At 48.0% G+C, this 12,780-nt stretch overlaps 1 protein-coding gene across 2 annotated transcripts in view; it reads left to right on the top strand.

Moving 5' to 3' along the window:
• PDE8A (phosphodiesterase 8A) overlaps nt 1–3,803 on the top strand; it is a 144,914-nt gene extending 141,111 nt beyond the window's left edge. For both annotated transcript variants that reach the window (XM_046008121.1, XM_046008120.1), the window contains 2 exons: nt 1,788–1,917; nt 2,442–3,803. In XM_046008121.1, coding sequence (XP_045864077.1) covers nt 1,788–1,917; nt 2,442–2,548 — 237 coding nt within the window. In that variant the 3' untranslated portion in view covers nt 2,549–3,803. The remainder of the gene's footprint in view (nt 1–1,787; nt 1,918–2,441) is intronic.
• The last annotated feature ends 8,977 nt before the right edge of the window (nt 3,804–12,780 follow it).

Here is a 12,780-nt window from a genome sequence, read left to right as displayed (position 1 = left end):
CTTGTTTCTGGCTGACAGTTCGGCTGTCACGTGTAGCGATGAGGTTCTTCGGGCTTTTATCTGGAGTTGTCTGGCTTCTTGGTGTCACAGGTGTGGGCCTTCCCTCACGTGGTGGCAGTTCGGGGCTGTCGCTTCTGATGGCCTCTGCTGTGTCTGTCTTGGCCGGACTCTGATAATGCACGTATCGGTCCATTTGATAATGTCCTGTAAGTCCCTCGGACTCGTCACTTCTCTTCATGTCTCTCTGCTTTCTCCTCCTCAGACTCAAGACCTCCAAGTGCGCGGTCTTCCGACTTGTCGCTCTCTCTTCCCCCGGCTCACAGCTGCTGTTGGATCTCTCCTGTGAATTTTTCAAATCTATCTTTGTATTTTTTAGCTTCCAGAATTTCTTTAGGTGCGTTTTATAACTTCTTTCTCTTTGTTGCTATTCTTTTGCGGCTCATACATCATTTTCCTAATTTCCTTTCGTCCTTTGTCATGGTTTCCTTTAGCTCTTTGAGCAGATATAAGATGGTGGTTCTAAAGTGAGCAGCGCTTCTGGGGAGCAGGCCGGGGCCTGGGACCAGGTGAGGGTCAGAGTGGCAGGGGGTGGGGACCAGCTCCCCAGCCTGAGAAGAGTTTTCCTTTGGTCTTGCTGAACCTGGCACCTGCCCTCCCCTGCCCGAACAGCCCTGCCCCCGAGCCCAGCCCCTGCCACAGCCCGACCAAGCCCCTTCCCGTGCCCCCGATGTCCCTCCCCGGTGCTCTCCTTCCTCGCCTCCCCTGGGCCGCCGGCCACCTGCACCCCCAGCCTGGCGAGCTGCTCAGATGGTCGGCAAGGATGATCTGGTGCCAGAGCTAGGAGGATGTCCCCTCCGGATGGCTCCCCGGGACCCCAGCGCCTTCGGTCACCACCCCCTCATCATTCCTTTTGGGCTGCCCGCCAAGCCGGTGCCCACCTTACTTACCCCTTGCTTCCCCTGTCCCTCATCTGACCGGGGACCTGCAGGGGCTCTGGGAAGCTGTCCTGTCACTGCGGACATCCCCTCACCGTTTTCTCCAGGACACTGTGGTCAAAGCAAGACCTTTGTTTAGAAAAGGAGCTCCCGGGGCGCCTGGGTGGCTCAGTGGGTTAAAGCCTCTGTCTTCGGCTCAGGTCATGATCCCAGGGTCCTGGGATCGAGCCCCACATTGGGCTCTCTGCTCCGCGGGGAGCCTGCTTCCTCCTCTCTCTCTGCCTAGTTGTGATTTCTGTCAAATAAATAAAATATTTAAAAAAAAAAAAAGAAAAGGAGCTCCCTTGTCTCCTTCAGGATAAAATTAAGATCCTGGGGGGAAAGGCAGGTTTATTTTCATTTTTTGGCAAACCTCTGTGGAATCCTAAAGACGGTCTGGAAGAGTCTGACGCACACAAATGTGCTTATCTGAGTTGTTTGTTCACCTCAGGGGTCCCGGGGGGCTTCAGAACTTTTTCAAATAAAACAGCTGACCTGAGGGGAGCAGCAGCCCCTCTATCCTTCTTTGCGAGGGCGGCTTTTCCAGCGCTGCGGGCCTGGCTCCGGGCTGCACAGAAGCCCCGCCGGGGAGGCCCCCCCGCCCCACCGTGTACACCTGCTGCACGGGCCTTGGGCTCCCAGAGCCGCTTCGGCGAGGAGCTTCCCGGGGTCGGGAAGGAGAGCTGGGCAGGGAATCTACCGACCGCGGGCTCCCACTCCGGGACCCCTGCTCGCCCTGAGCTCCGGGGCCGCTCCCGAGAGCGCGGAGCCCAACACTGGGGTCTCCTAATTCGGGCGTTTTCTGCTTTCCAGACGGATGAGGAGAAGCGGCAGGACTTACCCGTGGTGATGCCGGTTTTTGACAGAAACACCTGCAGCATCCCCAAGTCCCAGATCTCCTTCATCGACTACTTCATCACGGACATGTTTGATGCTTGGGATGGTAAGAGCCCCGTGGCCGGCGCCCTCCACAGGCGCCTGGGCCCACAGAGCGGCTGGCCCTGGAATGGGGTGGGGCTTAGACTCTCAAGCGGTCGGAGGAGAACCTGGCCTTCCCCGAGGCCCCAGGAGGCCTGGGTGCTCTTCCCGCCCCTCCCCTGCTCAGGGCTGCAGCCCCGCGAGGGCAGGGTGCTGGCGGGTGGAGATGGCGTGAGAGCAGCAGGTGCCAAGTGGGGGGCGTGGGGGGATCAAAGGGGGGTGACGGAGAGCCGGACAGGGCCATGGGTTGGGGGCTCCGCTGCCTTCCTCACTGCCCCCCCCCCACTCAGAGCTGATGAAAGGCTCCAGCAGCTTCCGCCCGCTCTGGGGCCCTACTGAGCGGTCAGCTCCGGGTGCGGGGGAGCGGCTGGGCCGAGGCCCGGAGCTGAGCCAGGCGCCCCACCTGCCCCTGCCCCCCGCACAGTGCCACCCCTGAGCCCGAAGTCCCCTGAGCCTGGGAAGGAGCCACATCCCTGTCCTTTTCTCCAGCCTTTGTAGACCTGCCTGAGTTAATGCAGCATCTTGACAACAACTTTAAATACTGGAAAGGACTGGACGAGATGAAGCTGCGGAGCCTCCGGCCGCCCCCCGAATAGCGCGCAGCACCGCCTGCGCCCCGGAGCTTGGGCCCTCGGCTCCTTCGGAAGTCCTGAGGCAGCCGGAGGCCCGGGCCCTTGCAGTATTAGGCCCAACAGGGCCAGGTCTGCAGAGCCCGCGAAAGCACCCGGGGCCATCAGCGACCTGCTGTAGCCACCACGCAGTGCGGCGGCCACCAAGTGCGACCCGGTCCGCCCCGTGGGGCCTGCGGCAGGGGCTCTCTGGACGGTCCCGGGAGAGCCGGCCGGCGCGGACTTTGCTCCCCGCGAGCTCAGGGGGACCCTCTCCAAAGGACGAGGAGGGATTTCCTGCCGGTGATGGAGAATGTCCTGTGGCAAACCCGTCTCCACCTGTGTCCAGCACTTACAAGCCGCGCCCGGCGCTAGGAGCTCGGAGCTCGAGGCCCTCCCTGCGGCCGAGAAGGTGCAGCCGCCGGCTCGGGAACACTACTGAAGGGGACCGCGCTCACTGAGTAGTGACTGAAAAACACGGAAGAAATTTTGAAGTTGATTATTAAGTACAAAGAAATTCTGAAGTTGATTAATATCAGTTATTAAAATGTTTTATTTATTTTATTAGAAGTTCAATATTTTCTATGAATTCTGAAATACTTCAAAGCCAAAGCCAACGTTAAACGCCATGACTAAATTTACGTGATTCATATTCATTAAATATGTATTACTTGGTGTACAGACTTATTTTCATAATGCAAATTAAAACTATAGAATGACACCTTTTTACTGCACTACAGAAATATTTGTGTATGTTAGACTCTTTTCTGATGGATGCTCATCGGGAAAAGCGGTCTTGGGGAGAGCCTGAGTCTGAAGCCCTCGAGGAGAGCAGCTGCTCTGTACAGAAAGCAGAGCCCTGGGACTCTCTGCTCATCTGATGGGCTTTGCAGGTGTCTCCCCAAAATCAGCGAAATTAAGACCTAACACTTTTCCCCTAAAATTTTATAATTGAATTCCCATAAATCTACCTTATTTTATAATACGTTTCTACAAGATATTCCCTATGAAAGAGCAAAAATGGAGTATTTAGTGAACTGACATTTTATACCAATCTGTTTTCATCTGAAGTGGGAGTCTTTGATTCCAGACATTTATAAAGGTTCTGTATCTTCACATTGAGTGCGCGTAGTACCGTAAAAAATGACACAGGATGACGATGTCAGAGTGCTTGTCGTTTCGTTTTAAAGTTGTATTTTTTCCCAGACCAAAATGAATAATTAAACTATTTGTTTTTAAGAAATCACGTGTCACCTTTTCTTTGGAGTCTGGTTATACTTACAATAAGACACCTTCAGGGGCGCCTGGGTGGCTCAGTGGGTTAAGCCGCTGCCTTCTGCTCAGGTCATGATCTCAGGGTCCTGGGATCGAGTCCCGCATTGGGCTCTCTGCTCAGCGGGGAGCCTGCTTCCTCCTCTCTCTCTGCCTGCCTCTCTGCCTACTTGTGATCTCTCTCTGTCAAAAAAAAAAAAAAAAAAAAAAATCTTTAAAAAAAAAAAATAAGACACCTTCATATTACGAGAAGATCAATTGTTAAATGACTTTTCCAGGGTCACAAAAGGACAGATGAATATGTTGAAAACTTCTCGCCACTTGGTTCCCATTCAAAGCTGTCGGGGCTGGCGCCTCAGAAGTCCCTTTACAGACCCCTTTTCCCACGTGAAGACATTTGACCTAGGTTGATAACTGGGGACTGAGGTGGGAGAAAGCCCTCTCCTCCCCTCCCCCTAGGTGCCGGGAAAGAAAAGGGAATGACTTCCACGAGCAACTCAACCGTCATGAAGTAGAGAGAACAGTGCCTGCGACACCACCCGAACGCCACCATGACCTGAAAGAGACTAAGAGGCGTGTGCTAACGCGTTTCAAGGGAGAAAAGCAGCAATAGAAACCATAAGGTAAACCAAGGTAGTTTTAAAAATAGGTAGTTTTGAGAACGAACCTAATGGGCATTCTAGATAGAAAGAATATAGTCATTAAAACAAATAAAACTTCTGCACAGATTTAAGAGAAGGCCAGACACAACTGAAGAGAGAAGTGGCACATTGTAAGACTTGAAGTCACAACCCACGCAGCACAGAGGTTTTAAATTAAAGCAAAATTAAAATATGGAAGGTTAAGTAATGCTTCAAAATACATCTGAATTAGAGATCAGTGGGAGAGGCACTTAACTAAAGAAAGCCCGAGAGTTCCTCAGATTTAAAGGGTGCCCTGAACCCCAAGTAGGACAAACAAAATCCATCTGCCAACACGGTGTGGAGCTCCAAGAAGAAAACCTCACAGTCGTGAGAAAAGACAGAGCACTTACGAGGGAACTAGTGTTAGACTGCTGTCGCTCCTCGGCCACCAGGGCCAGAAGACTTAGGAATAACCTCTTCGAAGTATGGAAGGAAACTGTCAGCCTAGAGTCACATACCGAACCAAACTACTGCTCGAGAGAGAGGTGGTGGAGTACAGGCCATTCTAGACACGTGCGCAGCTCATCATAAACAGACCCCGCGGAAAGAAATGCTGAACGACAGACTTCTCTCAAACGAGTCCAGAAGAGCTGGGTTATGAAAGCAACAGTAAACAAACTGGTAAACATCTGGGCAAGGCTAAGTAAGTACGTCGAGTGGGGCAGAAATAAAAGTGACGTATAACCAGGAGGGGCAGGTATGCAGCAGGCTAAGTTAAGTGCTGCGGAGGACCAAAGAGATGTTTATTACAGACTTTCAATATGATTACCTGGAAGTTAAGGGAAATTATCAAAGGAATAAAAGTATGGGATTTTAAAATTACTAAAAGGAAAGCTAAGCGAAGAAATAAAATGTAACGGGGCAAATCTGGGTGGCTCGGTCGGTTGAACGTCAGACTCGGTTTCGGCTCAGGTCGTGAGATCAAGCCCTGTATCAGGCTCTCTGCTCAGCACGGAGTCTGCTTGAGAGTCTCTCTCCCCCTGCCTTGCGTGCTCTCTCACACGATCTCAAATAAATCTTTTTAAAAAAGAAAATGTAACTAATGCAACCTGTAAGAGATAAATGGAAAAATAAACTGTGAATAAGAAATAAACACAAGCACGCAGCGTCCACCTCACACTAAAGATCTGTGGCTCTGGTGGTACCACAGGTTGAGAGGGAACCTACAGAAGTAACAAGTTCCTAAGCAAAATATAATGCCTAGAAATCCATAAGGGCAAAAAACCAAGGTATTTTAGAGCCTTCAGATTAACAAGTTTTTAGCATCTGACAATACCAAGTCAAGTGTTGATGAGGGGATGAGAAAATGCAAACTTTCAAACTTCTGTGTAGGAGGTTAAGAACCACAACGGAAAGCAATTTGGAAATACCCACTGAGATTTCTCAATTCAGCAATTTTACTTCCAGATCCCAGAGAAATTTGCCAATGTGCACAAAAAGATATATTTAAGGATCTTCACACTCGGATTTTGTCACAGTGAAAAAGCAGCAACCATCTGAATGTCCTTAGTAGGACAATGGATGAAGAGATCGCAACTCCATACCCAGACCGTGCTGTATTGTTGTAGACACTTTCTCCTCATGGTCCCTGCCTCTTGGGATCCACAACTTTGGGACGGACCTAGTAGTTTGCTTCTAACCAATAACGTATAGCAAAAATGATGTTGTTCCACTTCGAAGACGTGGCTAACAAAAGACAATACTTCCTAGGTCTGCCCTAAAAAGTGATCACAAATGGGTAGCTTAAAACAGCAGCAAGGTGTTTTCTCATAGTTCTGGGCATCAGAAATCTGCAATCAAGCAGTTGACAAGGTGGTTCCTTATGTAGGTTCTAAGGGGGGAACCACCCCAGGCCTTTCTCCTAGCTCTTGGTAATTGCCAGCAATCCTTGGCTCATAGATGCCTCCTTCCAATTTCTGCCTCCATCTTCACGTGGCCTCTGTGTAGCAGTGTGACCTCTCCTCAGAAGGATACCAGTTATTGAGGGCCCACTCTGATTTCAAAAATTTCATCTCACAACCTGAGATGAAAAGACTATTTCCAAATAAGGCCACATCCTAGGGTTCTAGGGGATCTGAATTTTGGTGATTACTTCAACCCATTACAGTGACATCCATCTTACGCACACTCTCTTGTTCTTTCTTGCTTGCTCTGATGAGGCTACTCTGTTGTGAGCTGCTCCATGGAGAAGTCCACACAGGAAGGAGGTGAGGGTACCCTCCAGCCCACAGCCGCGATGGAAGGGAGGCATGCTGCCAGCAGCCACACAAGTGTGCTGGAAATAGATTCTGCCACAGTCGGGTCTTCGGATGGGACCACAGCCCAGCAGACACCTTGCTGACAGCCTCAGCAGAGACCCTGAGCCCGACAACCCAGTTAAAGATCCACACTTGGATCGTACCCACAGAACTCGAGATACTAAATGTTTTAAGCCAGCCAACTGTACCGTGATCACACACGAACAAGTAACGGATCCGTGTACTGTGTACAGCGGTAAAAAGAATAAAGGAGAGCTAGAGATGTCCACTGGGAAAAAGCTTAAGATCAATACGAACGAAAAGGCTACGTTGTAATAGGAAACCAGTCGCTTCAATTTTTTGAAGACAATACACTGTTGTTCATGGAAAAAGCCATGGTGGGAGCATTACAATGTCGGGGCCGTTTACAAATACTCTTGAGTTAGCTTGTGCAACGCTAAGGTCTCGGTGTCCACACATGGTAGAGAGCCAAAAGCTTTCCTGCCAAACTCTCTCACGCCTACATTTCCGTATCTAATTTAGGATCACTGGTCAGACGCAACTGCACGAGATTCTGGGTTTAGAAGTGAGTCAGAAGGGAGAGAAGCACACAGAGGCCTACGTTTTGCGTGTCAGGAATGGCACTCTGGCCCAGCGGCCGCAGTGGAGTTCTGACTGTGGCCGTGGCAGTCAGGCTCTGGGGCCACAGCGGCAGACCTGGCCTCACAGCCCAGCCCAGCCCAGCCCTGAAGCATGGCTTTAGGGAGACTTTCTGGGAAACTCAGCAAGACTCTGTTTCTTCAGTCCTTCCATTGATAAGTCCCTTCTGCTTCAACTAGCTGGGGGGTTGGGGTTCTCTGTTCTCAAAATTAAGGAATCTGATCAGGAAGGCCACTCCCCAGCCAACTTCTTGAAAGTGGTTCTTGGGGGCAGCGGAGGCACGTGTACTGGGGAGACCTTCAAAGGGAACTATCCTCATTTTGTTTTTTAAAGTAAATATCTAAAGCAGACAACAAAATACGAACATTTATTAAATCTGGTGATGAGTATTTTTTTAAATATGTTACTCTACTTTTTAATATGTTGAAATATTTTCTAATTTAGGTGGCTAGGAGAATATATTTAAGTAGAGAAAGTCTTTCTAAGTAGTGTGTAAAACAGGGAAGCCCTATGCAAACAATGAAGTCAACTATGAAAGTTAAAATGTTATATATACCAACCACAGTAATTCAAAAGAAAGGGAAAAGGTGTGTAATTTATTTTACAGAACGCTTGCTTCCACAATACTGGTTTTTGGAGACTTCTACTATAAGGAAAAAAATCCAGTAGAAAAAAATAGAAACATGAAGAGGAAATTCATCAAAAACAGCAGTATAAGAGTTTCTTAAAAGTTTATGCTAAACCTGATGGGCATTGATACAAATTAGAACCAACTGGAGATACTTTTCACATTTAAGATTAGTAAAGAACAAAAAGTTTGATGACACAATGTGTTCACAAGGCTGTGTGGACACAGACACACAAGACAAGAGCGGAAACTGGTACAACCTCCATGGAGGGCAACTTGGTCAAATCTCCGAGCCACAGACCCGTGTGTCCTGGGACTTAGCAATTCCACTTCCAGACGCATCTTCAGATGCGCTCGCACACACGAGAAATGGCACATACACAGATTTATTTAAAGCAGCCCCGCATGTAAGAGTACAAGGCTAGAATCGCTTAAATGTCTACCATTTACGAAGAGTAAGTAAATATGTGGTCGTTTGTTCCCACAGTGGGGACTTTGCAGATAGAAATGAGAAGGTTCTTTGTGTTCCTTATAGGAAAAGATTATGAAGATGTGTTAAGTGTGGGTGGAGGCGCAACACAAATTCTGTGTGTGTGTGTGTGTGTGTGTGTGCGTGCGCGCACGCGCGGAGAAAGTGGGGGGGAGGGAACGAGCACACTAGAATCGTTTAAATGTTGGATAAGCCTAAAATCTCGGCTGCACATGCAGGAAACAACAGAGACTCCCTGTGGGAGACGGCGTTGGTGGCTCGGGAACATGGCTGGACGGGAGGCTCCTCCTCGCATGTCCATTGTCCCTTTTGCATTTTAAATAGTGCTCCTGACACATACAAGAGATCCGAAGAAACGAGAAGGCACACCCGCCTTTCAGGATGAGTTCATTTTGCAAAGAGGTCATGTTTTTCTCCCTTAACTCTTCTCTGAATGGAGCATGATTCACCATTGAAAAAAAGTCTTTTTAATCTACTCAACGCATTCTAATGTTCATACAGTATGTTAGGCAAAGTCAGGGAAAATTCTGAATACGAACAGCACAGAGAGGATTAGGACAAGATACAGAGACACATTAAAAAGCTGCCATTAATAAACAGCGACGCACTGACCCCACTCTGGACGAGTAAATGGAACTGAATGGAGCCAGAAGGGGGTCCGAAAACACACACGTGTTTAGTATGTGATACAAGCTGCGACCTCCCATCACTGGAGGAAAGATGAATTTATTCAATAAGTAGTGTTGGGATGACTGGTCAGTATCAGAAAAAATGTGCAAATTCTTTAAAAGTAAACAAAAAACCAGGGTGGGCCATTTAGGGAAGATGATGTAGGAGGATCCTGAGCTCCCGCGTCGCGCAGACACACCTAGGTGACGGCTCTGTATAACAACTAACTCCGAAACCCTGAGTTTCAGACCTGCCACGGTTCATCGCAGAGACGAGGTCACACTTACAAGGCGACGGGCAGAGGCATCGCTGGGAACCAAACCCCCAGTAAGACTAACTACACATGGAAAGGACACCACAAGCACAGAGAAGCAAGAGGCTCGGACCCCACCCCTGGCACTGGGAAGAGGAGTCCCCATGACTTCTGGCTTTGAGAACCACAGGGCTTTAACTCCAGGAGAGCTGGACGGCAACAGGACACTGCGTCTTGCCTTAAAGAGCCAGCGTAGTACAGAACTTGGCTGAGACCCAGGACAGAAACAGCAGTTTGAGAAGCCCCTGGGCAGGACATGTGAGGCAGATTTATTAAGACCGTGTGCTGGAGGGGCAGGGATCTTCAGATTTCTCCAGAAACAAAAGAGCTGTTGGGCACCATTCCCTTCCCCTCCGTCAGCTCAGACAGCCAGATGCTTGTGGGAGTCGACGTGAGCACTCTCCATCTATCTAGTCAGCACTGCGTACCCGATCCAACGTTCCCCTGGGAACCCACCCCCTCCAGCCCACCCCCCTCGCCAGGCACGCCTGCAAAGCAGCTCCTGAGCTGCCAAACCCTGCAGGCAGCCCTGGCAGGAACCAGACCTTCTGGGTGACCCCTGCTCTAGGGAGGAGGGGAAATAATGTCCCCCTGCCAGAGTGCCCGCAAGTCGAGCAGCCGAGCCTCTTCCCTGGCTGCACTGGGAGCAAGCCCTGCTGTTGGGTGTGCCTGCGACCCAGGCAGAGAGGCTAATGACACGGAGCTAGTCTGACTGCTGCCCCACCCACCCAGCCCACAGCAGCTTCGAGTCTCTCAGCAGCACAGGGACCAAACCCAGCACACCACGCCCACAGCAGGCAAAGCAAGTCATCGGAGCCAGCTGGGCTGAGCAATAAGGCACATGCAGCCCACACAGGAGACACCCCAGAGCACCTGGTCACCAGCGCAATTACACTGTAAGGCCGCCCAGGATCTTTTCTACATAAGCCACTACTTTCAAGACCAGGAGACCTTCCTAATACACAGAAAGAGACCTAGAGAGTTAGACAAAATGAGAAGGCCAAAGAACTTGTCCCAAATGAGCGAACAAGACAAATCACAGCAAAAGAGCCAATTAAAATGGAGATAAGTAACAGGCTTGATAAAGAATTCAATGCTCATGGGGCGCCTGGGTGGCTCAGTGGGTTAAGCCTCTGCCTTTCGCTCAGGTCATGATCCCAGCGTCCTGGGATCCAGCCCCGCATCGGGCTCTCTGCTTGGCGAGGAGCCTGCTTCCTCCTCCTCTCTCTCTCTCTATGCCTGCGTCTCTCCCTACTTGTGATCTCTATCTGTCAAATAAATAAATAAAATCTTAAAAAAAAAAAAAAAGAATTCAATGCTCATAAAGATAATCAGTGATGTTGAGAAAAGACTGGATGAACTCAGTGAGAACTTCAACAAAGAGAAAATATTAAGAACCAGTCAAAGATGATGAATTTAATAACTGAAATTTAAAAATACACTAGAGGGAACCAACAGCCAATTAGAGGACACAGAAGAACAGATCAGCAACCTGGAGAACAGAGTAATGGAAAGCAACCAAGCTAAATAGCAAAGAGAAGAAAGAATAAAAAAGAATAAAAAATGAGAATAGGTTAAGGGAACTCAGTGACACTATCAAGGGTGATAACACTTGCATTTCAAGGATTCCAGAAGGAGAGAGAGATGGGGGCAGAAATTTTTTTTTCAAGAAATAATAGCTGAAAAATTCCTTAATCTAAGGAAGGAAACCGACATCCATGTCCAGGAATAAGAGAGAGCCCCAAACAAGATACCAAAGAGGTCCACACCAAGACACATAATTAAAATGGCTAAAAGTAATAAGGGGAGAATTTTGAAAGTAGCAGAGAAAAGAAACAGTTACACACAAGGGAAACCCCATAAGGCTATCGGCTGATTTTTCAGCAGAAAATGTGCAGGCCAGAAGATAGTGGCATGATATTATTCACAGTGCTGAAGGGGGAGGGTGGGGGGAAACCCTGCAACCAAGAATACTCTCCCCAGCAAGGTTATCATTCAGAATTGAAGAAAAGAGTCTCCTAGCCAAACAAGAGTCAAAGGTGCTCATTACCACTAACCTGGCCTGGTAAGAAATCTTCAAGGGAATTCTTTGGAAAGAAAAGGCCATAACTAGAAAAAAAAATTATTAAAGGGGGAAAAAAATCACAAGTAAAAGCAAATATAGAATAAAGGTAGTGGATTAATTGCAACCTATAAAGTAAAGTAGTAAAAAATCAGTTATATCTAAAAAAAAAAAAAAATCAGTCAAGAGACACACAAACTGAAAAGATGTAAAATACAACCTCCTAAATAAGATGTGGAGTGGGAAGCAAAATTCAGTGCTTTGAGAATGTGTTCTAACTTAAGCAACCATCAGCTTAATATATTCTGCTGTATATTTAGGATGTGATATATAAGCCTAGTGGTTTATATATCGTCATACACAACTTTTAATAGACACACACAACAAAAAGAAAAAGGACTCCAAGTGTTAACACTAAAGAAAGCCATCAAACCACAAGGAAAGAGAGAAAGACGACAAAGGAAGAGAAAAACCACAGCAAAACCTAGAAAACAATGAGCAAAATATCAAAATGGGAGTAAATACACACCCACCAGTAATTATTTTAAATACAAATGCTCCATTCAAAAGGGTAGGGGCGCCTGCGGGGCTCAGTGTCTTGAGCACCCAACTCTTGGCTTCAGCTCAGGTCACGATCTCAGGGTTGTGAGACTGGGCCGGTGCCAGGCTCTGTGCTCAGCACAGGGTCTGTTTGGGAATCTATCTTTCCCTCTCCCTCTGCCCTTCTACCCCCTGACCAGCTCACACCCTCAAATAAATAAATAAATACAAAAAGACATAGGGTGACTTAGCTGATTTAAAAAAAACCACAAGACCCATCTATATGCTGTCTATAAGAGACTCGTGTCAGACCTAAAGACACATAAAGACTGACAGTAAAGGGCTGGAAAAACATACGATACACATGGAAGTAAAACAAAAGCAAACAGCTAGGGTAGCATACTTTGATCCAACAAAATAGATTTTAAAACAAAGAGTGTAACAAGAGACAAAGAAGGGCACTATTTAGTGATAAAGGAATCCACCCACCAAGACAGTAACTGTAAAAAGCTATCCACCCAACATAGGGGCACCCAAGTACATAAAGCAAATAAATATTAACAGACATAAAGGGAGAAACTGACAATAATATAGTAATAGTACGGGACTTTTTAAAGATTTCTTATTTACTTATTAGAGAGAGAGCGCGCACAAGCAGGGGGAGCA

The sequence above is a fragment of the Meles meles genome, chromosome 6 (assembly GCF_922984935.1).
Source record: "Meles meles chromosome 6, mMelMel3.1 paternal haplotype, whole genome shotgun sequence".
Taxonomy (NCBI): Eukaryota; Metazoa; Chordata; class Mammalia; order Carnivora; family Mustelidae; genus Meles; species Meles meles.
The sequence above is the reverse complement of the archived record's forward strand: the minus strand, read 5'-3'. Positions and strand labels throughout refer to the sequence as shown.